Here is a 27,911-nt window from a genome sequence, read left to right on the forward strand (position 1 = left end):
GAGATGGGCCTTTAAGGAGGTAGTTAAGGTGAAGTGAGCATAGAAGGGTGGGGCCCAGATCCCACAGGAATGGTGCCCTTGTAAGGAGAGGAACAGAGCCCAGCCTCTATGAGGGCAGAGAAGAGAAGGTGGCCTTCCACAAGCCAGGGGGAGAGTTCTCTCCAGAAATCACCCCTGATGGCACCTTGATCTTGGACTTCTGGTCTCCAGAGCCGTTAAGCCCCCGGACTGTAGTATCTTGTTACAGCAACACATTGGGCTCGGGACATGCCACTGTGCACATCCTCACTTTCAGCAAGGACACCCCACCTGCCACTGCCCTGGGGACAACACCTCAGTTAATGACAGCTGCACATCAGGCCCCAAACGTACATGAAAAACAGATCCATCTCTAATTATATCGTAGTTCAAATGCATGCCAATGTTATATCATGAGCCCTGATTTACAAGATTCATTACAAAGGCTTTTGCAAAAAATAAAATAAAATAAAATAGGCAACACGATCTGCTGCAAGGGTTTATTATATTTAGAAGTCTACAAATTTGATCTTTTAAGAAAAATTCACAAAATATTCAGTTGAAACCACATTTCTGGTTCATCAGATTTCAAATATATTTTACTGTGCTGAACAATATATTCTAACGCTGTCTAAAACACAGCCAAATTATTTTTCTTTATTCATTTATACACATTCTGTAATTTTTTGAAAACCAAGATTAAGATAAAAAATATTAACAAAACTACCCAGTTACAACTACTGTTCTCCCCTGTACTGAGATATTTCCCGTGGGTCTGTCTTCTTACCTTATTCATTTTAAATTCTGTCCACTATGTCGGTTCGTAAACACACTCAGGAGATTCTCAGCTGACATCTCCCATAAATTCAAACAGCAACACCGTGTCCGAAGATTAATTCCCTTGGCAATGCAGAAGCTTAGCCTTGTTAAAAGTGCTCACTGTAAATTATTTTTGAATTCACAGATCATACAAAGGGACAGACGGCTTTAAACATTATTTTGAAATCACTGTGACATGTGGCAATACAAATGAAGCAACCTGCCAAATTAGACATTTTTGGTCTGTTGTTTTTATTCTTTGCTCCCTTTTGAATGAAACGTGTGTTGGTGAATTTGGTTTCTCCGGGCCCCTGGAGCATCGCTGCTTGGGGTAGCCCTTAGCCCACAGGTCACACGGCACTGAGACCCCCTCCCCCAGTCCCGGAACGAAGGCTCTCAGCCCCCCAGAGGTGGGAGAAGCCCTTGTCTCCAGACCCCCAGCTGCTGGAACCAGATTCCACACAAATAAAGCAAGGCTACACACAGATATGCCCAAAGGAGCGCATGGGCAGGAAGGAACGCAAAACAGAAATTACAATAAAGCTTCTCCTACATCAAAAATGAGAATTTCTCAAAGGAGATATTAGAAATCAGGAATGCATGTATACCATGTGAAAAAGCAGCAGAAAAATCTGCAAAACTGTCTGGTCTTCACTGCGGTCTGCGACGTGCTCACTGGTTCACGTCAAGAGGCCTTTCTGGAAACGCGCGGCCCCGCGTGGGTGCTAAGAACCGTAGCGATCCTGGCGAGAGAGAAGCAAGACGCACGTTTGCTCGCGCTCAGCGCCGGTTTCTCCCTCTCACGCGCACCGAACGCTCAGCGTTCCCAAACTGACATCGCAGTGAACACGGAACACCGACTGTCTGTCTGGCATCTGGAACGTACGCCGCACCCCCCCCCCCCCCCCCAATCCATCCCCTCCAAGAGCCCAGTAACTGGAAGGGGCGTGGCCACAGCCGGGGCTTCCTGATGCCGAGGTCTGCGTGGGCGGGGCCGTGGACAGGAGGACATCCTGTCCCTGAGCCCCGCGGCCACCTGCGGCTCCCGCGCTGTGGGAGGGTGTGTGGGGAGGGGCGCAAAGCATCTGGGGGGTGGGGGTGGGGAGCCAAGTGGGGAGCCTCTCTCTGGGAGGCAGGTGTGACACAAGTGGAGTCTGAACCCTGAAATTCTGGCTCAGCTGAGCGATCCCGCAGAAGCAACTTAACCTCCGTACCTCCGATTCTGCATCTATAAAATAAAGGTATAAAAGAGGGGTAACCTGTAAAGGGGGGATGACCTTCCCTAAAACATGGATGTCACCTACGTGGAAGGACTGATGTGGGCTCAGCTGACCTCAGGGACATGAAAAGAGCCCCGTGAATTGTAACCAAAGGTTGTTCTCAACAGCAGCCAAAACAGCAGGAAGCTCTGGGCGGAGGGGATTCTCTTCAGTGGGGGCCGCCCCACCCCCTCCCCAAGCAGGGAAGCCCCTTCAGAGGCACCAGAGGCCGCACTGATTAGGTCCTACCGCCCGTGGCCACGTTTTCGCGTTAGTAGCAGCATCCTAGAACAACAGCACGTACACCAGAAGGTTCACGAAATAAGCCTTAAGCGATGGCCCTCCGCGGTGGTACGCGAGGATGCCCCGTCCTTGCCTTATTTCGGAGACCGAAATACCACGTAAATCCCCAAATTAGGGAAGAGTTAAATAAATGCTCTGCATTTTCGCTCAACAGAAGGTAGCTTCTGAAGAATTACACAGAAACGCTCACAGCAGAGCACCACGGAGAATGTCAAATCATCTGTACAGCCGAATCCTTTTGAGTTCTAAGAAGATGTGCATAGAAATCAAGTACTAAAATAAAATATGCCGAAACAGTAACAGAAGCTGTCCTCGGGATCATGGGCAGTTTTTATTTTCTTCTTCCTATTTCTCTGTTCCAACACAGGAGAGAAGCGCAGCATACGATCAATTCCTGTAACAATTCCTCTAGAGTCGTCAACGAGAACATTTAAAGCAAAAATAAAAGCCCAGTTTCTGGTTTTCATGACGCCCCGGGTTCCACCGTAGCAGACATATAAGTCAACAACAGGAAATCGAATTTGCCGGCAGGTGAAGAGCGGTCCAAGTTGCATTTTCCACGCCGGAGCCACCACCCCACTCCGTTCCTGTCACCCCCGGGGCACTGACCTGGATGGAAGTCATGACGCCGTTAGCGAAGACCGAGAGCTTTCCAGCAACGGATCGCACTCCCTGCTTAAACTGGGCCATGTCAGGCGCAGTGGGCAGCACGCTCGTGAGGTTGTAGCTTCCTGCACACAGAACAGATGCCGTTTGTCACTGGACCGTGGCGACAGGCGGCACAACCGGTGCCCAGGGCACTCCATGACCTTAGAGGGCACAGAATCCCCTCCCCTCCCGCTTCCCGCTTCCCACAGGCAGCAGCTGGGGGGAAGGGAGAAGAACCTTGCGGTGGGGTCAGGACCCTGTTTCAGTGCCAGCCCCACCCTGAACTAGCTGTAAGACCCCGTACGAGAGCAGATGTCGTATTGGGTCTTGGGACCACCAGGGGATCAAATACTGGCACTGTCTCTTCTAAGCTGTGTGTCTTTGGAGAGCTTTCTCACCCTCTCTGGGCTCCTGGTTCCTCCTCTGAACACAAGATCTGACAGGTAAATACTCAGTAAATGGCAGATGGGCGGACATCTCTAGGTTTTGAGTGCTCAACATCCTCCCCCCCAGCCCCCCCGCCCTGCGCTTTTGGTACAAGCCCTCCTCCCTTCTCTTGGGGAGCCCCGTGGACTCCATCCAGAGGGGTGGGCGTGTGACCCAGGCCTGGCCGATCAGAGCCTTCCTGGGACTCCTGTATCTCTCAGGGAGAGGAGCCTTTGCTTGCTCTGGGGCTGCCGGTGGGGATAAGGCACCGCAGTGGCCGCTGTCTCTGTCACCCGCCACTCAGGGCAGGGGAAGCCTGCAGGACAGGAGAACGAGGTTCACTAGGGAGGGGAGCCAAACGCACAGGTGTCTCTCTGAGGCTTTTCTGACTCTGAGCCGGAGCCAAGCTCACCCCCCACCTTGCTTCCTGAGGCCAGAACCAGTGGGATTTCTTTGCTTCGGCTCTGGCGGCCGGCGGAAACATCAGCCTATTTCCACCAGTGCAAGGGAAGCGCATCGGCGGCATCGCACCTGAGCGGCGGCATCGCACCTGAGCGGCGGCATCGCACCTGAGCGGCGGCATCGCACCTGAGCGGCGGCATCGCACCTGAGCGGCGGCATCGCACCTGAGCGGCGGCATCGCACCTGAGCGGCGGCATCGCACCTGAGCGGCGGCATCGCACCTGAGCGGCGGCATCGCACCTGAGCGGCGGCAGCTCCGGAGCAGACAGCCAGGGTTTCGGGCTGAGGCTCCGTCACAGAGGTGTGACAGAACGCTGGAGGGGCCCCGTGACTGTGAGCGAGCCCAAACCCTGCAGGTCCTAGGGTGCCAAGCCCAGCCACCCCCGCACGACCCAGCCGCACCCACCTGCCCCTTAAGCAACAGAAGCCAGTTCCCTTTCCAAGAAAAAACGGAATGGGTGTGTTTATCTTTCCACACGGACGCCGCCCAGAAGGGACAGTGTGGATCCCCAGCACGGCTCCCGTGCCCACCATGCAGGGAGGGGCCGCCGGTGCGGGTTCCTCCCCTCTCTGCCTCCAGCTGACTTGTTATTCATTTTTAATTTTGTTTTTATTTCTTTCAAACATTTTATTTTTGAGAGACAGAGCGTGAGCAGGGGAGGGGCAGAGAAAGAAGGAGACACAGAAGCCGAAGCAGGCTCCAGGCTCTGAGCCGTCAGCACAGAGCCCGACACGGGGCTCGAACCCATGAGCTGAGACCACGACCTGAGCCGAAGTCGGATGCTCAACCGACTGAGGCACCCAGGCACCCCTCCAGCTGACTTTTTAAAGTTTTGCAGGCCTTGGCCAATAAAAGAGTGGAGGCCCAGCCTGGACGCTGGATCTGGGTTCAAATCCTAGCACGGCCGCTCACCAGTGTTGCTACTGGCCTGCAGATGGGTCTTCACAGCAAACAGGAAGCTAGTATGAGATCCTGAGGGTGCAGAGGCAGGGTCACGGCTGCGCCACTACCCGGAGAGGTCCACAGTGGCTGGGTAGGTCTGGACCAGAGGTCACAGGAGGGACCTTAGCAGAAGCACCTCCACTTACAAGTTTCCAACTTGGGAAATTTTTAAAATTTTTTTAAATGTTTATTTAGTTTTGAGAAGCTGAGACAGACAGCATGAGCAGGGGAGGGGCAGAGAAAGAGAGAGACACAGAATCTGACACAGGAGTCAGGCTGTGAGCCGTCAGCACAGAGCCCGACACGGGGCTCGAACCCACGAACCGCAAGATCGTGACCTGAGCCGGAGCTGGACGCTGAACCGACAGAGCCACCCTGGCGCCCCTCCAACTTGAGAAGCACTTAAAGAAGAGAGCACAGCTAAGGCGGGACAGCTCTGGGACCATGATCTCTCACTGACTAGGTACAGTCCCCAGGTGCCCTGAGATGGCGGCCCATCCCCTAGAGTCCTTCCTCTCCTCTCCTCCCCTTCTCTGTACAGAGCTCCCAAATTCTAACCCTTGCAACAAGGTGTGTTCAGGTGACAGGGTTCTGGCCAATGGGATGTAAGCCGAAGTGCCATCCAGGGCTGACGCCTGCCCTTTTCCCTGCCTCTTCCCGCTAGCCGGGATGCAGATGGGATGGCTAGGGCTGGAGCAACCATATTGGGCATGAGGTGAAGTATGGAGAGGAGATCATGAGCAACAAGAGGAGAAGGGCCTAGGTCCTTGGCATCTGGGAACATAGCACATGTCCTGAACTGCCCCCCCAGAGTCCCATGTAAGAGGGAAACGAACTCAGATCTGATTTAGCCTCTGTTATCGTGCACCTTTACTCCTTACTTAATCCTCACTATCCATCTAAGTCCTGGGAGTGTAAGCAGCCTGCCAACTCCGGAACGGGTGTCAGGTCTCTGGCAGGGAGGTGGCTTCCCGCCCTCCGCCTGTAGGTCTGCTGCCTGCAAACCTGTGAAAGCTGATTGAAGGTCTCCCGTGTCTGTGAGGTCTCCCTCCTCCTCTCGTATCTGGGTGCCGTGTCTCCTTTGAGGGCCGCCCAGGGCAGCAGAGCCCCGGTGCGCTCAGACTACACAATGGGCTTCAGGAAATGACGGCTCAAGCTGCTTCCTCAGGAAGAGGCTCCCTGACCTATGGTCTAGGTCAGGTGCCCGGTCTCCCTGCTATCTATCTGTCCCCATTACACCCCCAGCAGGCTTGGTGCTGAGGACATCATCACAAACGTGCTTTTCCAGAGCTTACTGCCTACTGGGGAAGGCAGACAATCAACCGATAACAGCACCGGGAGAGCTCGGCCAGCAGTTAGAGGCCACCGAGGCAGTCCAGGCACGAGTGGCTGCGGCCGAGCCGAAGCTGGTGGCAGTGGGGTGGGTGAGTCCGAGTGTCCCGAGGAGGCTTAGGGACCAACTGGCAGCTGGGGGCTGGGAAAGAGAGAAATTAAGGCTGATTCCCAGGTTTCTGGCTCAAGCAACCGAAAAGGTGGCAAGACAGACACAGAGGCCCCGGAGTGTCCAGGCCAGGGGACGGGGCCAGCCGAGCCACGCCACGTTAAGTGGTTGGCGTGGAGGCCCTGTATCAGTCGGGAAAGCCAAGTGACACCGTGCTAGCACCTCACTGTGCCCGCCACGGGCCGGCAGGGGGTCCGCTTTGCACAGTCACCCGAGATGGGGGCCCATGGGGCCGTCTCTTGGTGGAAGCCTCGGAGGCCACCTCCACACAGAAGGAACCACGGCAACGTGCACACGGCGCCTGACACTGGCCACGTGACATCCCGGCTGGGGCAGGGGACGTTCCTGTTTGTGCTGGAAGGGGCACGAGCACAGTGACGACTGTGGCTCCCGCGCTCAGCTGGCGGAGGGACCCGCTGACCGGCACCCCGGCTTCCAGGGCTCCTTCATTACCCGTCCGTTCGTTCACTCGAAAGACGCATCCTGAGGGCTTTCCCTGTGCCAGGCATGCCAGCTGCCAGGGGACGGAGATGAAAACGGACAGGTCCTGTCCCCGAAGGGCTTAGGGTCCAGTCTGGGGGGGGGGAGGGGGGCTCATCAGATGGCCTCTACCCTGGTGACAGCAGAGGATGCCCAGAGCATGCACCCAGGGCTGGAGCAGGAAAACGCTGGGAACTGAGCCCGGAAAGGCCCACAGGAGCTGAGAGCCAAGCGGCAGGGAGCAAGGGCAGGATGTGAAACCTGGGCCGACCAGAGACTTCTGGGTAGAATCAGCCCGGAGAAGGGAGAAGGGGTAGCTGCAGGAGGTGGGAGGGTGGCGCTGCGGAAGACCGAGGAGCCCAGGACGGTGCCCCGGCTCCTCAAACTATCGATTTTCAGTAGACGGTCATGTACCCGTTTCCCTGAAATGGGGACGAAGGGAGAGAAGAAAGGGTTTCCAACATGACACGAGCAACGAGTTTAATAACGAACAGAGCACGGCAGTGACCTCTCTGCCACCTGCCCAGCAGCCCTGTGCCCAAGCGACGAGACTCCGGCCGGCGGCCGACTCCGGGTCGGCGACGCCACGGCGCAGCTGTGACAAACACATTCACCGCCTGACCAAACAAAATCACGTGGCTGCAGACTGAGGCCAGTGCTTGGAGATCTGCGGGCCCCGAGATGCGAGAGGTCGCATGCCTGGACTGCGGGCCTGAGTAAGAGGAAAGGCGAGCAGCCAAGGTGCCCCAAGGGGACAAAGCAAACAGGTGCACGGAGCAAACGAGTGAGTGGGGCCTAGGAGACAAGGGCCTCAGCGTCTCTGGCCCTCCCGGTGGACACGCTCAGATTCAAATAACCAGAGTCATTTTCTCAAAAGAAAAACCCCGAGGGGACAGACTGGGCTTGGAGCTTCTGCTCTCCCAGAGCTGCCTCTGTTCTGTCATTCAGTGCCCTGAGTGGCTGCCTCCTGACACAGGACCCGGGTGATGGCAGTCCCACCTCCCCCAGCTGACCCTGCTCTGGGAGGATGGCCACAGGGACCGGCGCTATGCCAGGCTGGCGGTGGGTGCTTGTGTGTGTTTTTCATCTGGTCCTTCTGGTATCCTGAAAGGGAAGGGCCCTTGACAAATGTCCAGGCTGCTGGATTAAACACATCCCCAGGAAGCATTTTGTTTCGCCAGGAGGCATTTCGAAGCTCGAGTCATTCCCCAGTCCCCCCACCACAATGAAATTATAAAGTATACCATGATCTCCTCAATGACTGAGATTTCACAGATGGGAAAGCTTCTAAGGTAAGAAACCCAGAAGAGTCTCTTAACCAGCTTTTGCTGTTTGCCGAAATGCACTCTTGACAAAAAGTAAATATTTAATAAGAGTTGTTCAATGCACTTACACTTATGGTCGTTACCGAAGGCAACTTTTATGATGCGCTTGATGGAAGATGCCAAGCGAGGGTGACCACGGTCTGAGCCGTGGGCTTGGATGGAGGAGGGAGCACGAAGGTCGGCGGGGGGGTGGGGGGGGTGGCACCCTTTCTGTGACCCTGAGTTTGGGACCCACACAGGGCCCAAACAATTAAAGAACCTTTGTTCTCTGAAAGGGGACAGGAAAGCACACATGGGCCGGCCACAAGTTTCCTTCAACAATTGGAAGGGGTTTTCATTTGATCTCCAAATGGTTTTTTTTCCTTTTTTAAACAAACAGGGTTTCAGAGTGAAACTTCCGATAACCTGAATTACAAAATCACACACAGCTGGTTGTGGGGGGACGACTTTCAACACCTGAGGTTCTGAGGGGCTGACCTGATACCCTTTTGGGGGGGGAGGCGGGGCTGTGGGGATGCTCCCCTGCTCCCCTCCGAAGGGCGCAGGGCCAGCACCCCTCCACCTGGGAAGGCGGCCACAGGAGGAAGTCCTGACAAGAGGTAAGAATACAAGTCCAGGAGCCACCCTGCCCCACCCGGACTCGGTGCAGAAGGCAGCCCAGAGAGCGGCGGGAGAGCCGCAGCCCCACCGAGCACCCCTGCCTGCAGCAGCTGAGGCCCTGGCCCCCACCTGCCCCTGGGGCCCTGCATCCCCTGGGTGGAGAGCTCCTTCCCACCCCACGGCAGCAAGCAGCCTGGTGTGCTTACTGAACCTGAGGGCCACAGTGGATCTTCCAGCATCCCCCACACCCCAGCACTGAAGGTTCCAGGCACTCGGGTCTGTCCCACGACCTTCTCTCTTGAGGCTGTTTCTCGCTGTACTCAGAAAACAGTTGTTCTCTGCAGCTGCCCATGCTGGTCACCTGTGCCCAGGCCTGGCTCCTCCAGGTTTGGGGACGAGGGGGAGCAGGTGGTCCTGGGCCTGGAGCATTTGGCTCTGGAGGTCCCCTCCCCCTGGGCTCTCCCGCCGAGTGGGTTCCTGAAGTGACTTCAGAGGACACCGCTCCTTTAAAGCGAGCTGTGACGAAGGAAGAACACACAGCCTTCCCGTCGCCTTTGGCCAGGCTGAGGCCTGGGTAGGACTCAGTCATGGCTCAGGGACCCAGAGGCACAAGCAGAGACCGGCTCGGCTCTGGACATCCAGGATGGGCCCATGCTCTGAGGTGCACTCCCTGGGGCTCCCCGGCATCTCTCGTCCATGGGGTCTGCACCCTAAGAGGGCTGGGGAGACAGGAGATTCCTCTGCACCTGCCTGTTTCCACAGGCACATTCTGCCTTCCCTCAAAGACTGAGCCTGGTGAAGTCCCCTGTTCTACCTGCCTCTGTCTCCCCTGGGTGCCAGACACCCAGGTGGCACTTCACACATAGTACCTCACTTAAGCCTCAGTGCCACCTTGCGCGGGATGTAGCATCTACCCGCTTCACAGAGCAGGAATCTGGGAAGACTGGAAAATGACATGAAACACTCAAGGTCTCAGGCAGGGAGCGGTCAGTGACAGCTAGGAGCCCAGGGCCGTCCACCCGCGGGGCTGTGATACCACACAAATCGGACACGGCCTTTGCACTGGACCAGGAAACATGTTCCAGGAAGATGACTTCTCTGGCAACCCGGGGACGTCGCTTAAATGTCCTGACCCGGTCTCCTCACACGCCAGGCCTGAAACGGTAACTTCTGCTCTGTTCACAGAGGGGGTAAGAGCATCACGTGACGGTTGCGGATGATCTTGGAAAAGTAAAAAGTTCTATGCAGAGAAAACGTACTCACGCCGTAGACACGGCGGGCACCAACCTTGTTGGCAGCCCCGCCCCCGCATTACCTGCCGTCTGCTTCCTCTGCTCATCAAACAGATCTGCTGAGCTTATGGAGGAACTCGCCGAAAGCCTCTCCAGCCGAGCCCTGGTTTCATACTAGAGAAGACAAGGAATAGGAAACATCAGGCTCCAAAGGCTGTGAGCAATTCTGCAAAAAGAATCAGCGAGGAGCTGTCGGTTCACAGCTGCTCAGGGCAGGGGAACCAGAGAGCAGCAGGGCACCTCTGTCGCGGCGCTGTGCCCACCAGCGGCCAGCAGAGGCCACTGCACGGCTGCCCACATGGGCTCTGCTCCGTGACTTTCAAAGTAGACTTAAATGTTGCCAGCTTTAAAATAAGGCAGCTTTTAGGGGGTGGGAAGAGCAAGTGGTAACTCTAAGCTCCTGAAGTGCCGGGCAAAGCTCTGTTGCTACAAAACAGACTCAGTGCCTTTAGGAAGCAGCTCCCTGTGTCGCCCAAGAAACCTGGCAGTGACACGCGACTCCGAGAGCTTTGGCAAAAGCACACCAGCACCCCGACATCAGAAAAAACCTTAGGCCTCTCCATTGCCGTATGATCCTTCTGTGTAGCAAGACTCCTCTAAGGCGAGAGGCAACAACCTGAAAATAAATCTATATACCCTCCCCGAACATATCTATATACACCATTTAACTTCATTAATAATAATTAAAAAGTTAAGTAAATTACAGCTGTATCAAAAATCAGAGAAACGTGAGACACGGTCCCTACCTTCTAGCCTCTTCTCCAGCTGGGGCAGTGAGGGAGAGGAGTCAGGAGGACCTGGGTTTGAGTCCCGACTCCATCACCTTGGGCCCAGGGGCCTCTCACGGTCTGAGTCCCTCCCACTCTGCGCCTATCACCTCCTCCCCTGGCTCCCAGGTCCCTGCTCGCTTCCTGCTCAATAGGGCTCACACACAAACTCTCTGGACACTTACATCAGCTTGGGCTTGTCGTCCAAAGTACATATCTGATGAAATGGCTTTGACATTGCCAAACTTCTTCTGGGCTTCATCTGTGTTCTCAACTGGCTCATAGTCTGGCTTACGGCGGGCAGTAGGTCTATAATTAAAAACAGGCAGAACAGGAGCGACGTCAGCAAGACGGTGAAGTAGGGAGTTTTCTACCATCGTCCCCCTACAGAACACTGATTTTGACAACTGTCCACAGACAGGACGCAGGGGTGCAGCAGAGAGATTCCAACACACTGTTGGGAGTAAAACGATCCAAGACTGGGCACAAGAAAGAGGGTAAGAGGCACAGTTTCACCTTCCCTGAGTCACCCCTCTCCCCGGGCGGCACAGCTCAGTACCAAGAGAGAGCCCCCTGGCCTGCGATATCTCCCATGGGGGAAAGTGAGAGGCTGGTGAGTGGGAGCCCGACTTCCCCTGCTGGGTGGGACACTGCAGAAAATGCCCCTTCTTTCCCACCCCACCCGGAGTACTGAGGTGATCTGCATGGCTTAGGGGCTGGGAGAGGCTGGAAGCACAGCAGCCAGGGCTCAGAACTCAAAGGCACGTAGGTCCCACCGACCATTTTGTGGACGCCACGAGGAAGCCTGCTCACAAGCAGCTGGGGACACTTTGCCCGTGGAGCCCCCCGCTGGCCCATGGATGCCTTCCAACGCTCTGTGCACCTCACCCACACATCTCCCACCTTCATAGTCGGCTCCCCGCACAAGCCCCCACAGACGGCGAGGACAAGCCTTTGAGCGTGTGCAGAAAGCCAGCCCGCTCTGGGGCTGGGAGGAAGTACACAAAGGAGCATCTCCGGGCACCAAGGGAGAGTACACAGGAGGCTCGAGCACCTGGCCTGGCCTTGTGGGATTGAGAGACGGCATTCATCTGAAGAATCCAGCCCCAAAAGGGAAGTGGGGTATTTCCATAGAAATAGAGTGGCATAGAAATAGAAATAGAAATAGAAATAGAAATAGAAATAGAAATAGAAATAGAAATAGAAAATAGAGTGGTATTTCCATAGAAAAGGTCTGAGAAAGCTTCAGGATCCCTAGCAGGGCTGCTGGTGAAGGCATTTCTCATCCCAAGCCAGTCGGTAGAGACAGGAGGAGGTGACTCTTCTTCTAATGCGAAGACAGCAACACAAGACGCCAAGCAGCACGAAAAATCAAGGAAACGCGACACCACAAAGGGAACGCAGTCATTTTCCAATAACCGATCCCAAAGAATCGGCTGACAAAGATTTCAAAATAACTGTTTTAAAGAAGCTCAGCAACCTACGAGAACACGCACAACTCAACGAAGTCGGGAAAATAACACGCAAACAGAGTGAGAAGTTCAACACAGAGACGGAAATCACAAAAAAGAACCAAACAGAGACTGTGGAGCTGAAGAATACAACAGAGGACATCAACAGCAGACTGAGTCAAGCAGAAGGATTTGTGAACTCGAAGACAGGTCATTTCAAATCATCCTGTCAGAGGAGAAAAAAAGAAAAAAGAGTAAAACTGAGTGAAGAAAGCCTATATGAATTATGGGACACTGTAAGAAACTAAGTTATGCATTACAGGAGGCCCATCAAGAGAAGAGAGGGCAAAAGGGGCAAAAAGCTTATTGCAAGAAATAACAGCTAAAAACTTCCCAGATCTGGAGAGAGATATGGACATTCGGGTACACGAAGCTCAAAAGTCCTCAAAGAGATTCAACCCAAAGAGATCTTTACCAAGACACATTATAATAAAACTGTTAAAAATCAAAGACAAAAAGAGAGAAAGATAAATACCATACGATTCAACTCATAAAAGAAATCTTAAAAAAAAAACCCATGAATAAACAAAAAAAGAGCAGAATCAGAAGTATAAATACAGACACAGACAAATGATGGTTGTCAGACAAAAGGGGGGTGGGAGAATGAGCCAAATGGGTGAAGGGGAGAGGGAGATACAGGCCCCCAGTTATGGAATGAGTAGGTCATGGGAATAAAGGTAAAGCATAAGGGGGGAAAAAAAGAATTTTTAAGTTTTTTTGTTTTTTCTTTTTGTTTTCTGAGGCAGGGGGTGGGGGTGCAGAGAGAGGGAGAGAGAGAGAATCCCAAGCAGGCTCCACACTGTCACACGGGGCTCGAACCCACAAACTGTGAGATCATGACCCAAGCCAAAATGAAGAGTCAGATGTTTAACTGACTAAGCCACTCAGGTGCCCCCCGAAAAAGAATTTTTAAAGCAACAAGAGAAGAGAAACTCATCATGTACAGTGGAATCCCTGGGAGACCATCAGCAGATTTCTCAGCAGAAACCTAGCAGGGCCAGGAGACAGGGGAAGGATATATTCGAAGTGAAAAACAAACAAACAAGCAAACCCTGCCAACCAAGAGACTTGTGTCACCGAAATCCTAAAAGGAGTCTTGGAAGCTGAACTGATGAATGCTAATTAGTAACACAAAAACATGAAAGTATAAAACTCACTGATGGAGGTAAGTGTACAGTCAAATTCACAATACTTGAAGGCTGCAATGGTGGTATATAAATCACTTACCTCTGTGTAAAAGTTAAAAAACAAAAATGGTAAAAATAACTACAGCTACATTAATTTATTACTTGATATACAATATAAGAAGGAGTAAATTACGACATCAAAAACATAAAATGTAAAGGGGGTAGAGTAAAAAGGTAGAATTCTTGTATGTAATCTAGGTTAAGTTGTTATCCACTTAAAATAGACTGTTATCGTGGCGCCTGGGTGGCTCAGTTAGTTGAGCATCCGACTTGAGCTCAGGTCATGATCTCGCAGTTCGTGAGTTTGAGCCCTGCGTCGGGCTCTGTGCTGACAGCTATAGGCTGTTTATAGACTGCTATAATTATAAGATGTTTTATGTAAGCCTCATGGTAATCGTAAAGCAAAAATCTATAGTATACACACAAAAGAGAAAGAGAAAGAAATAATAACATACCACTATGGAAAGTCATCAGTTCACAAAGGAAGACAGCAAGAGAGGAAGAAAGGAACAAGGGAACCACCAAACAGCCAATGAACAATTACTAAGATGGCATTAGTAAATCCTTACCTATCGATAGTTGCTTTAAACATAAATGGACTAAATTCACCAACCAAAAGACACTGAGTGGCCAGATGGATTAAAAAACAAGGTCCAATGGCATGTTGCCTCCAAGAGACTCTCTTCAGCTTGAAGAACACACATAGGCAGAAAGTAAAGGGACTGAAAAAGATACTCCACGCAAATGTAAACCAAGAGAGAACAGGGATAGCCACACTTATATCAGATGAAGTGCACTTTAAGCCAAAAACTGTAACAAGGAACAAAGGTCATTATATAACTATATAAATGTGTGTGTGTGTGTGTGTGTGTGTGTGTGTGTGTGTGTATATATACACACACACACACACATATGATCAATTATAAATATATATGTACCTAATATTGGAGCACCTAAATATATGATATAAATATTAACAGATCAGAAGGGAGAAATAGTACTGTAATCACATAGGAGACTTCAGTATCCCACTTTCAATAATGGACAGATCATCCTGAAAGAAAATCAAGAAAAACTGGACTTCAACAGCATTTTAGACCAAATGAACAGACACATTCAAGACACTCCATCCAATAGCGATAGAACACACATTCTCAAGCACACATAGAACATTCTCCAGGACAAATATATGTTAGGTCACAAAATAAATTTAAATCATACGTTATGTTTAAGAAAGTTGAAATCATATAAAGTGTCCTTTCCAACCATAATGGTTGCAAGTAGAAATCAGTGATTGGAGAGAGGAAAACTGGAAAATTCACAAATATATGGAAATTAAACAACACATTCCTGAACAACCAGTGGGGTCAATGAAGAGATCAAAAGGGAAATAAAAAAATATCTTGAAACAAATGAAAATGGAAACACAACACACCCAAACTCATGAAACACAGCAAAAGCAGTTCTAAAAAGGAAGTTTATGGCCACCAGGTATCTGAAAAGATGCTCAACATCACTCATCATCAGGGAAATGCAAGTCAAAACCACAATGAGATGTCACTGTTCTCTGTTCACACCTGTTTGGATGGCAAGTACCAAAAGAGGTAAGTATGGAGGAGAATTGGGGAAAAGGGAACCCCTGTATGCTGTCGGTGAGAACGCAAATTAGCAGAGCCATACAGAGAACAGTATGGAGGCTGGTCCCTCAAAAAATTAAGAACAGAGGGGCGCCTGGGTGGCTCAGTCGGTTAAGTGTCTGATTTCGGCTCAGGTCATGATCTCACAGTTCATGAGTTCAAGCCCCACATCGAACTCTGTGCTGACAGCTCAAAGCCTGGAGCCTGCTTCGGATTCTGTGTCTCCCTCTCTGTCTGCCCTTCCCCCGCTCTGTCTCTCTCTCTCTCTCTCTCTCAAAAATAAATATTAAAAAATTAAAAAATAAAAAATAAAAAATAGAACTACTAGTTGATCAGCAATCCCACTTCTGGATTTGTATCTGACACAAACAAATCAGTATCTCGAAGAAATCTCTGCCATGTTCACAGCAGCATTATTCACAATAGCCAAGATACATGTCTGTTGATGGATGAATGGATAAAGAAAATATATATACAGTGGAACATTATTCAGCCATTAAAAAAAGGAAATCCTGCCATTTGTGACAACACGGATGAACTTGGAGGACATCATGCCAAGTGAAACAAACCAGACAAAGAAGAAAAATACCGCACGATTTTGTTCCTATAGGTGGAATCTAAAATTAAAAAAAAAAAAAAAGTCAAACTCATAGTGTGGAATGGTGTTTCTTTCCCACAGCCTTCAAGGTAGGGGAAATGGGCAGATGTTCAGAGGGTACAAACTTCTATTTACAAGATGAGTAAGTTCTGGGGATGTAAAGTAGGCAGAGTGACCAGAGAAAGTAATACCGTGTTATATACGTGAAATTCGCTAGGAGTACAGATCTTAAGTGTTGCCAGCACACAAAATGAAAACAAACAAACAAAAAAAACCCCAGCCCAAATAGGTTAAACTAATTTGAGGTGAGGCAAATGCACTTCTCATTTATAATGTATACTAATGCCATTTTACTTTTTAAAAAGCTGACAGTAGTAATTTTGTAAAAGGATTTCAGGCCATTTAAAAAAGCCTGAAAATTCTAAAAAAACATGAGTAAATATCCAAAGCACCCGACATTTGAAGGAATTTTCCTATTTAAACAGACCCAGCATTCTGATCTTCAGCTCCCTGTGGAGGTAAGTTGGTGAATACTGAGGGCACTGTTTGCAATGCACGGAAGACACCGTTCCGCATCACGCAGGACACAAAATCAGTAGGCTGGCCACAGACTGCAGTCACCCAGCATAATCCCAGGCTGTGCCTGTTGTCCCAACGTATTACTAGGTCTCCCTGCACTTTTGTCCGGTTTGGACAGGAGATTGTAAAGTCTTTCATTCATAATCAACAACTGGAGGTAGTTGTTCGACAGGTGAACGGACAAACAACTCAACAACGAAGAGGAAGGAACATCATGACAAGCGTCTCACATGCACTACGAAAAGTCAAAGAAGCCGGTCTAAAAAGGCCATTTGCCGTATGATTCCATTTATAGGACGTTCTGGGAAAGGCAAGATTGTAAGGTCAGAAAACAGACCAGGATGCAAAGAATATTCTTGAAACAGTAGAATAAAATCATTCGCTAGTCTTAGAGAATTTCCCTGGAGACCCATGGCCTCAATATTTACAATCCCACTGTTCTCTGTTCATACCTGTCTGAATAGCCCGTGGGTTTCAGGATAGTGTCCGTATCTTTGATGGTCTCTTTTTTCCAATAGGAATCTGAACTGTCATCCCAGCTAGAAAAAGAACTGCTCCTTAACTCCATCGGCTCGTCAAAGTACCTGTATGAAAAAGAGGGACATGGTGACTTGGGAGACCTTACTGATGTCCGCTCACATGGGGTGCACGGCGGCTACACTTCCTGGGCCTTGCAGTTGGAGTGGCCATGTGACGAGAGCTGCCGAATGAAACAGAAGCAGGCGTGAGGAGAGTCATTTCCAAGGCCTTTAAAGTGCCTGTGCTCAACTCGCCCAGTCCCTTCTTCCTGTGCCACATGAAAGATAAGGTGGTTTTCCAGGCGCTCCAGCCTCAGGCAGGAGAAGCTTCCATCCATCTGGAAGATCAAGGTGTTACCCAAAGGACAGGTAATCTGGACAATCACCTGTACCCTCAGCTGAACAAGAAATAAACCGTTGTTGTGTTAAGCTTTTTTTTTTTAATTTTTTTTTTTTTCAACGTTTATTTATTTTTGGGACAGAGAGAGACAGAGCATGAACGGGGGAGGGGCAGAGAGAGAGGGAGACACAGAATCGGAAACAGGCTCCAGGCTCTGAGCCATCAGCCCAGAGCCCGACACGGGGCTCGAACCCATGGACCGCGAGATCGTGACCTGGCTGAAGTCGGACGCTTAATCGACTGCGCCACCCAGGCGCCCCGTGTTAAGCTTTTAAGACGGGGTTGGGGGCCGGGGCGGGGGGGTGGATACTTGTCAGTGCAGTATAACCTAGCCCATCCGGATAGCACACGATGCCTTTGAGCGTCTTTACTCACCACAGGTTACGTATTTTGCTTTCTCTGGGTCTAGTTCTGCCTAATCAGGTAGTTGCAACAAAAACCCCACTCGAGGAGCTCCCTGTTGGCAGTCCCTGCCAGGTAAGCCTGGCGACAGCCCTGACCACTTAATGTAAATGGTGCTAATTAGCCTCTTGGCGGAGTCAGATACAAAGCTGTGGATGGCTAATGGCTGGACCAGTGTGCGGATGCTTTTCCAGCCTGGGGCTTGACGTGAACTTGATCTGTAGGCCTGTAGGTGGGTTTACTCTTTCACCAGCCGAGTACCCCTGAGCCGGGCCTTGCTCAGAGAGCAAAGCTCCACGGCAGCTTCCTGTCCTGCACGGTGACAGAAAAATCTCTGACCACGAGCAGCAGGGTTTGCCTGGAACAGGACAGAGACTCAGAGGCGAGGTGGATGTGCCAGAGCCTTAAGAAGTGACCGTGCTTTGTCAGAATTCACAACAGCTTCGGATGGAAAAGAGCCCTGCCAGAGACACGCTCCTTTTATTTATTTATATTTTTAATGTTTATTTATTTATTTTGAAAGAGAGAGAGTGGGGGAGAGAGAGAATCCCAAGCAGGCTCTGTGCTGGCAGCACAGAGGGCCCACATAGGGCTCGATCTAACAAATGGTGAGATCATGACCTGAGCCAAAACCAAGAATCAGATGCTTAACAGATTGAGCCACCCAGGCGCCCCCCACTCCTTAAATGTGGAGTTAAAGAAGTTCAGCAGAGGCAGATTCCAAGGCTTAGGTCTCGAGAAAGGAAGGATGATGGAAGATAATGTAGAGGCTTTCTTTCAAAAATGTCACCTGGCTTTCTGCAGAGTAAGAAAAGACGCGCATGGGATACATGGTGAACACCGAGCTCGGATGTCACAAGAAGTCGCACAAAGACGGAGAGCCTGGGCAGTCAGAGGGGCCTGTAACCAAAGATGAATAGAAGAGGGCAGCAAGAACCTGCAGGAAAAAATAGGCCAAGGGCCCCTATGAGCTAAGAGTTGGGAGGTTGGAAATGCTAAGAACAAACATACTTTTTCTGGGTTAAAAAAAAAAAAAGGCGAAAGGGATAAACCTGCTATTTGAAGGAGATGGTGTGGCTTTACGTGGATAATAGAGAGAAAGCAGAATTTCCAGAAGGGGCTCTGCCTTCTCTGGCGAGGAGGTCCTGAAGAACAAATCTCCTTCCGCTAGCCTTCTCTTCCGTGTAAGGAAGACACAGGTTCAGAGTAGATCCGTGTTTCAGCGAGAAACAGGCCAGGCTCTCTTGGTGGCTGATGGGCAGGTGGGCCCGAGCCCCGGCTCTGCCTGGAGGAGCAGGGACAAGCGGTCCCTGTGGAGGAGAGACCTGGACAAGCAGACTTTTAAGTGGCTCAGAGAAAGGGGGCTTGCCAGATGTGGGAGGCACACTGGCCTGAAGGTGATCTTCAATTATTCAAGAGATTTATTTGTAAAGGTCCAAGCGAGAGAGTTAAGACCAAGTCGATGAGGAATTTAGAAACGACTTAACAAGCATCTACGAGGAGGAGCCGGTGCTCTGCTAGATGGGGACACAGGGCAAGGAGACACATCCAGCCCCTGCTCTCACGGGCCTGGCTGATCTGAGCTCAGAAACCCAGCAAGGTACATAAGTAAAGGCATCATTCCTCACAGAGCTGCCCCAGGACAGAATGGCTGCCTGGAGGAGGAGGAGGAGGAGGAGGAGGAGGAGGAGGAGGAGGAGGAGTGGGGTGGGGAGAGGGGCAGCATGGTCCCCTGGAGGATGCTCACCAAGAGGATGCTGGGGGCATGAGGGTGGGAAGGACCAGGCAGGGGTGGTTGGAACTTCCAGACTCTTCGCAACTCTGAGCTGCTGGGACTTAGGATTTTGCAGATTTAGTGTCACTCTAAGGAAATATTCTTCATTCTTATAAGTCCAAGTGCTTATCTTGGAATATAAGCGTGTCGGATTTTTTCAATGACTGGATTATTCAAAAATCAGGAGGGAGATGGGCGCCTGGGTGACTCAGTCAGTTGGGCGCCCGACTTCAGCTCAGGTCATGATCTCACAGTCTGTGAGTTCGAGCCCCTTGTGCTGACAGCTCAGAGCCTGGAGCCTGCTTCAGATTCTGTGTCTCCCTCTCTCTCTGCTCCTCCCCTGCTCGTGCTCTGTCTCTCTCTGTCTCAAAAATAAATTTTAAAAAAACATTAAAAAAAATTAAAAAACAAAAATCAGGAGAGAGAAAGCCATTCTGCTTGGATCCTACTGGTCAGCAGGAGCACTGGACAGCATTCTAAGTGTGGGGCAGGTGGGCGTGGGCTCTCTGTGCTCTGACAGATGTGGGAGGTGAGCAGCAGCCCTGGGGGTGCAGACAGCTGTCCCATCGGTTGGAAGGATGGGCTAACTGATGCCTGATGGCTGTGGGGCACTTGCCTGACCTTAGAAACACAGCAGTCTTGATTTCCACATTTTTCCTGACTTTTTTTTTTAATGCTTATTTTTGAGAGACAGAGAGAGCGTGCAAGTTGGGGAGGGGCAGAGAAAGGGAGACATAGAATCCGAAGCAGCCTCCAGGCTCTGAGCTGTCATTACAGAGCCTGACACGGGGCTCGAGCTCATAAACTGTGAGATCGTGACCTGAGCTGAAGTCGGGAGGCTTAACCAACTGAGCCACCCAGGCGTCCCTTTACTGACTTTCTAATGTTCTGGTTTCTAGATCCTGGTTCTCAATGCTCTTCACTTGTATTTTTGCTCTCACTCTGTCTTCATCCAACCCTGAGGACATTCCTTGCAATCCTTTGGTACCCCAACAGTGCATATCTGATTTACAGCTGTAGACAACCATCTACCCAGTGAAGGCCACGCTGACTGCTTATATAAGGCTGAGCAAATCACTCTAGTTTCATTATTTTGTACTCCGTATATAATTACACTGTTTATATCCTGAACATAATGGAATTCAATTTGAAAAATCCCAGATATGGTGGATTTTATTTTTCATAGAAACAGCACTATTTCATAATTTATAATGTTCAAGTTCTAAAGGGCTAATGAATAATTCGGAAGCAGTGCAGGCTGCTCATGGAGCTAATAGGCTGGCTCTCCTGGAGGCTGTGTTTACGATCCGTCAGTCGCCAGAGTACTAATAGCTCCCTTGTTCTCTACCAGCAGTGGTCACAACCAAGGAGGCTAGAAAAGGCACTCATGGGGCACCTGGGTGGCTCAGTTAGTGTCCAATTTCAGCTCAGGTCACGATCTCCCAGTCTGTGAGTTTGAGCCCCGCATCGGGCTCTGTGCTGACGGCTCAGAGCCTGGAGCCTGCTTCGGATTCTGTGCCTCCCTCTCTCTGCCCTCCCTTCCTTGCTCACGCTCTGTCTCTCACTCTCTTCTCTCTCAAAAATAAATAAACATTAAAAAAATTAATGAAAAAAATAAAGAGCAAATCAGAAATGATCTCACATGCATGCAGCTTTTAAATCAAGTTAGAAATTTAATTTTATCCTGTAGAAAATATATGTAAATTTAAAAAAAATTTTTTTTAACATTTATTTACTTTTGAGACAGAGCATGAATGGGGGAGGGGCAGAGAGAGGGAGACACAGAATCCGAAACAGGCTCCAGGCTCTGAGCTGTCAGCACAGAGCCCGACGCGGGGCTCGAACTCACGGACCGCGAGATCATGACCTGAGCCGAAGTCGGAAGCTTCACCGACTGAGCCACCCAGGCGCCCCTATGTAGATATTTTTATGTGTTTTGTTTTTTTTTTAGTTTATTAATTTATGTTGAGAGAGAAAGAGAGAAAGCACAAGTGGAGGAGGGTCAGAGAGAGGAGAGAGCGAGAATCCCAAGCAGGCTCTGTGCCGACAGCGCGGAGCCCGATGCGGGGCTTGAACCCGCAAACCGCGAGATCCCAACCTGAGCCAAAGTCGAACATTCACCCGACTGAGCCACCCGGGCGCCCCTAAATACTTTTGAAAGGCATGATTGGGGGGTTGCCTCTGTGTAAACCACACCTGGTGTGTTATACAAGTGACTCACAACAGGTGCAAAACCATCCCTGTAACTGACAGGGAACACCACTAACCTAGTAACTTTTTTTGGTAAAATATCCGGACTTGACAGAATGGGAAGCAGTGTGAGGAGAATTTTTTAGGCAGAGTACTAAGCTATGAACTTTGGGAGGATGTGTGTCACAATCAGCTTCCAGTTAATAGTTAACATGTATGTGTATCTCGTATGTATATGAAACATATATCCCATGTAGATACGAAACCGCTTCAGGCCTGCGTAAGTAACCGCCAGACGACAGTAACGGCCTTCCAGACGTGAGCCACGGAGCCTCCTTCAACGCACCGCCCATGACTGATGGACACACACTCGATTTTCCCGAGCTCCAAACTTGGAAGGTGGCCCTCGGCGTAGTTAAGAATCTAACCACAGTAATTACACATTTAGATTGAGTCACGTCTCTTGAACTGAACTCCTATGTCATAAACGCAGCTAAACATCACACAAATAGTCAAGCGCTATTCTGAGTGTTCCATTTGCATCAACTCATCTACCATCGCACAACACAGTGAGGCAGACCCCAGCATCTCTAACTTACAGATGCGGAAGCTGCAGCACAGAGAGGTTGAGCGACTTGGCCAAGGTCACACAGTCACTAAGTGGCCCAGCCAGGATTCAAATCCAGACCGTCTGACCCGGGGTCTACACTCTCACCCCTGTGTTCTCAGCTGGTGCTCACCTCCAGTTCACAGCCCAGGTTTACACGGTGCCTTTTTAGCAGGACTCTCCTGTACGGGTCAGGTTCTTGGAAGAACCTCACACGGTAAGTCAGTTCAAGTCTCAACTTGTTCTCCCTGCCCTTCAGGCCCCTGGACCTGAACCGTGGTACTTGCCACGGTTGCCTTCACACCGAAGTTAGGCAACTGGTCCCAATCTGACGGTGGAGGCTGAAGGACCGGCACCTAGCTGACCCTGAGAGCCTTCAGAGTGTACTAGTGTTTTCCACGAATCGATAACACACACACAAATAGTGTTTGCTATTTGTTCTGAAACAAAAGGATACGGACCTTTGGGCTCTTGCCTCGTTCTCCAATTTCACACTTAGATAAACACAATTCCTACTTCTTATTTTTTTTAAGTTTATTTATTTTTGAGAGAGAGAGAGAAAGAGAGAGCACACGCAAGCAGGGGAGGGGCAAATGGGAGACGGAGACAGACAATCCCGGGCGGGCTCTGTGCTAACCGACACAGGGCTTGCATTCAGGTTGTGACCTGAGCCAAAGTCAAGAATCAGATGCTCAACCAACTAAGCCACCCAGGCGCCCTGCAAGTTCCTACTCTATTTTCAACTCTTGGTCACTGATTTTATTATAAACATCTCGCAGGCATTGTCCACTTATGAATCTTTCCCCAGTAATTTTCCAAAGGACACCCTTGACTCCAGCCAAAGCTTGTAAAAGCAATGAAGTAAACTGATTTGTATTTGCTCTTCATGCAAATAAGCGAGTAGGTCCACATGAATGACCACTTTCTAAAACAACGCTTTAAGGCTGATTTGGGGCAGGTTACCTTGAGCTGGAAGTAAAATATGGGTCACCACTGTCATCGCTGTACTTCTTTCTTGATTTTGCTATGATCGGCGTCTCCTGCTCAATGGTCTGCATATCTGAAGTCACGGAATGTGAAATACCACTGGAGAAAACAGAGAATAAAATGGAGAGGAATTATATCAGTTCAGGAAGACACTTGTGCTCACCAAAGAATAAACGTTTTATACTTTCAACAAAAACGTTAGTGGGGTAGGGGCGCCTGGGTGGCGCAGTCGGTTAAGCGTCCGACTTCAGTCAGGTCACGATCTCGCGGTCCGTGAGTTCGAGCCCCGCGTCGGGCTCTGGGCTGATGGCTCAGAGCCTGGAGCCTGTTTCCGATTCTGTGTCTCCCTCTCTCTCTGCCCTTCCCCTGTTCATGCTCTGTCTCTCTCTGTCCCAAAAATAAAAAATTAAAAAATGTTGAAAAAAAAAAAATTAAAAAAAAAAAAAAACGTTAGTGGGGTTAAAAACATGAGCAATAAAACAGCATATATAGTTTTTGGCATAAGCATCAAAAAATACTGGGCCTTTGTGAGGACTGGAACTAATTACACAAGATGCAGTCACACATATTAGCTCTGTCTGCAGCATCCGCTTAACAATGAGTCAGGCCTATTTCCTTTTTGCTTTGACTCAATTTGGAACTTTTCATGCTAGGTTGAATACTAGAGAGGAGTAAAACAATTGAAGAAAGGAAGGAATCATGAGAAAATACTTTCCCAGTTGACGCCAATAAGGAAAATCCATGCGCCATTAGCAACGTTTAAATTCTGGAAGCCACGTACCTCCTGCAGTTTCCGAACCCCATGCCGAGTCTCTCTGACTCTATCTTTTTTTTGCCACTCATGTTCATCTTCTCGTCCTTCTTCATTTGAATCTCAAGATCCTTATAGGCTAATCGCAGTGATGAAACGCTGCCAGAAAACCAAAGGCTCCTTAATTTAGCTTTAATTCTGTGTTCTCAAGTTAAAACACTAAGTGAAATTAAACACGTCGCTGATAATCTGAGCTTCGTGCTTCTTTCCATAATTAACAACTATGAAGGCGAATTGGCTTTTTGTTTCCCTAAAGGTCTTTTTTGAGTAGATGTTCAAGAAAATTTGAATGAGTTTACACCTGCTTTTTGGTTGCTGCTGACCCTACCTTACTGTTCTAGTTCATATCACCTATCATCATGTATTAATCATCACATCATCATATACTACCTGCCGCGTAATAACGTAATATATGCTAAGATTACGTCTACATAGCACAGTAAAAAGCAGAATTTCTTACTTGAGCTAATATTTATACTTTTTGCATTACATAGCAAAAGTATGAGGTTAGTTGCATTGGTTTGCACATACATTTGACTTTACAAGTAGTTAAATTAAGGGGCACCTGGGTGGCTCAGTCGGTTTAAGTGTCTGATTTCAGCTCAGGTCATGATCTCACGGTCCGTGGGTTTGAGCCCCGCGTCGGGGCTCTGTGCTGACAGCTCGGAGGCTGGAGCCTGCTTCGGATTCTGTCTCCCTCTTTCTCTGCCCCTCCCCTGCTTGAGCTCTCTTTCTCTCTCTCTCTCTCAAATATAAATAAGCATTTTAAAAAACCAAATATATAAATTAAGACGGAGTTACTTAATTGCAAAAGATTCTTCAGAGGACCGCTATAGAATCAGGCTTCCAAGAGCAGTCATTTCTTAGCCAACCTTCCTTCTGTGCTACTCGTCAGACACTAATCATCTGTTTATCAAATACCTGTTACAAATGATGTACCACAGGGGTAAAAAGAGGTATCCAACACTGTCCCTTGCTCTCAGATTCCTAAAAACGTTACAAATACTTAATTTTTCATAAAGAAAACTACGCAATAACAAGAGTATTTTATATTAGTAAGACAGCAACAAAACTTGGGGGCCCTGAAAGGTGATATACCCATGTTATCAGGAATTCTAAGCTATTATCTGTTTCATAAAATTGTGCAAAATCTCATGAATTTCTCATAAGAAAGGCACCGTGTAAATTCCATAATAATATAAATACATTTTCCTGTAGTAACAGGGAATGACAACTAAATTTCTTACTAGAAAAAAAAAAGAGTAAACAGAAAACAGAAAAAAAAATAACACTGCTGCTGTTTCCTTCCTTAGTCAGTCAGGATTTGTTTTGTTTTAATCTGGTAGTTTTGTTTTCTTTACCATTATTCCTACAGAGCAGGGTCTGACCACGTCCCCAGTTTTATCACTCAGAAAATAAATGATACTCTTGCGTCAACTTTTTGGAGGAAGACCACAGATCTGCCGAAAACCACGAACGGATAAAACTGGAGCGGCAGATTCTTCTGGAGAAGATGAACGGCCGGGAAGAAAACGATCCACTGGGAAGATGTGAGACGGGAGAACTTTCCTCCTCAGCATCTGGCTGGGACCGAGGCTACCGCCACCAACAGCACCTGCTCTCCGACCTGGGCTTCCCGTTAACGCGGGGATGGCAACGCCCACAGGACCAAGGAGTCAGGGCTCCGTGTTTCCCAGGCCCTGCTCAGGGGAGGCTCCCAAGCCGCTCAGGCCAAGCAAGGGAGGGGGCTCCGGGGCGGCTCTCCTCTCCCTCATCTTCCCACCCACTGTGCGCAGGCTCCTCTGAGGGTGGGCCCAGGAACCGCCAGCAGGTGAGGACCAGGACAGACAGCTAGGGTTTCACAGGCTGAAGACAGAGAAAAATGCCGTTCCTTGACAGTTTACTCAACTGAAAATAACTCTATTTACAGCCGTTAAAAAATTAACTTGCAGAAAAATAACGCTGTTGCGTCTTTCGGATAAGACACGTGTGCTTTCCCGGAGCTGGCGCAGCCCTGGCTTGGCGGGATGGGGCTGTGACGGGTCTGAGAGGGAGGACAGTGTCTTGGGCACAGTGGCGCGGCTGTCCTGAACACGGCCAGGAAAGCTGTCAAAGCAGGTTCCCAAATCAAATTCATAAACACCCATGGCCCGCATCTTTGCGTATACGCTTTACTGAACCGTCCTAGTGAAAGATTCGAGTTAAGGCTGGTGTTGCCTCTAACAATACGCTAATCTCCATCCACCCCCCCTGCAGGGAGGGAGCAGGTGCTTCGTGTTCCGTGTCTTCTGTTCTGATCAGGCTCTAGATTGTACACGCTCCAGGAAAACCACGCATGAACAATCTGCACAGCCCACTCCCAAACACCAAGAGAAGCAGTCTAAACCTCAGGTTGGACCTTCCCCCCATTTTCAGGGTCAGGATCCCAGCTTAGAGAAATTACAGTGAAGTCTGTGACCACAGCTCAAAGCAAATTTTACATAAAGCATTTCAAACCACATTTAGTCTAACTACAGTTTAGTGCTGCCCCCTATGTTCTAGGAGTTAAATGACAATGAGAAACAACAACTTCCAATTCTCTGGGCTAGAACATCCCTTAGCAAGCTGCTAGCATGAATAACAAGAAATCACAGCGGGTTGAGCACTTACTCTGTACCAGGCACTGTTCGATGCACTTTAATAAACGTTAACTAAGTTAACCCTCAAAGCATTAAGCCTCATAAAATAAGCATTATTATTTTCTTCATTATGCCATCCGTAGTAACTCAAGCCATAATAATAATAATTAATTAATTAAATAAAATAATAAATAAAATAAGCACACATAAGAACTAGGAACCCAAGCTGCCTTTCCTTTAGGTGTTGTGCTCACTCTGCTTTCTTCTCTCCTTATGATTGTTTTTATACCCAGCACATGCACTTTCCAGGCGGCCATACTGCTCCTCTGTTTCCAACACAAACAAAAACCTCTCAAGAGCCTGAAATGTCTACTTACAATTCTCTTGACTGGCTTCCTGGTTTCCAGTTTCTGCCCCAGTCTGTCTGTCCTAATCTCATCACCAAACTCACTTTCCAAAATACACCCCCTTCATCAAAATGATTGGCCTGACTTCAAGGTACCCCACATTATCATTCCAATTTCACCAATCCAGGCAACTCCCCCTTCCCAGCACCGAAAAAAATTAAATGGCATTTTGAAAGCAAATCTCAAGAGTTGTTTGATTAATAGCCTTATTCACTAAACACACGCTACTATAACTAAATCAAACTTACATTGATTCTTCCTTAGGTGCCGCGCTGGCCAGAAGGTCTTCCTGTTCCTTCATTTTATCTACAGCTTGGGCTTGTTTTTCAATTTCATTAAAGCATGTATTTGCCAGTTTCTGGGCTCCCAAACTTCCTTTTTTGGCCCCAAGCTAGAAGATATAGAAGATTAGATTTGACCCACGCTGTTTGAAAGCTTCAGCTAATGGCTAACACTTCCTCAGGTCTATTACCCTCCAGGCAGTGCAACCCACACTTCATATTTGTTCTCTCGCTTAGTCCTCACAACCCTGTGAAGTTGGCACTACTGTTATCCCCAGGTTAGATAAGGAACTCAAGTCTGGTGCAGGTTAACTGACTTGAACAAGATCACACAGCCAGTAAGATGACAGACATCAGGAATCACACCCTGGTGACAGCATCCCTTATTAGAAACGCAAACACGACAGGAACTCCCACAGGGCCTCTCCTGATTTTTTAGAATTCTGTCATTAGCAAAAGAAATGCTGTCGAACACTCATTCTAGAAAATCTTCACTACGTGTAACATTCACCTCATGGAACAAAACCTATGTTTTTATCAAAGCCCCATTTATGGGGCACA

The 27,911-nt window shown here is 49.2% G+C and overlaps 1 protein-coding gene across 1 annotated transcript in view; it reads right to left on the minus strand.

Annotated features, from left to right (window-relative positions):
• Positions 1-504: 504 nt before the first annotated feature.
• Positions 505-27,911, minus strand: part of ARFGAP3 (ADP ribosylation factor GTPase activating protein 3) — a 55,569-nt gene continuing 28,162 nt past the window's right edge. The window contains exons 9-16 of the mRNA XM_047866822.1: positions 27,318-27,460; positions 24,015-24,143; positions 23,210-23,332; positions 16,808-16,939; positions 11,029-11,152; positions 10,100-10,190; positions 3,009-3,130; positions 505-1,580 (exon numbers count right to left, since the gene is read on the minus strand). Coding sequence (XP_047722778.1) covers positions 1,563-1,580; positions 3,009-3,130; positions 10,100-10,190; positions 11,029-11,152; positions 16,808-16,939; positions 23,210-23,332; positions 24,015-24,143; positions 27,318-27,460 — 882 coding nt within the window. The 3' untranslated portion in view covers positions 505-1,562. The remainder of the gene's footprint in view (positions 1,581-3,008; positions 3,131-10,099; positions 10,191-11,028; positions 11,153-16,807; positions 16,940-23,209; positions 23,333-24,014; positions 24,144-27,317; positions 27,461-27,911) is intronic.

The sequence above is a fragment of the Prionailurus viverrinus genome, chromosome B4, assembly GCF_022837055.1.
Source record: "Prionailurus viverrinus isolate Anna chromosome B4, UM_Priviv_1.0, whole genome shotgun sequence".
NCBI lineage: Eukaryota > Metazoa > Chordata > Mammalia > Carnivora > Felidae > Prionailurus > Prionailurus viverrinus.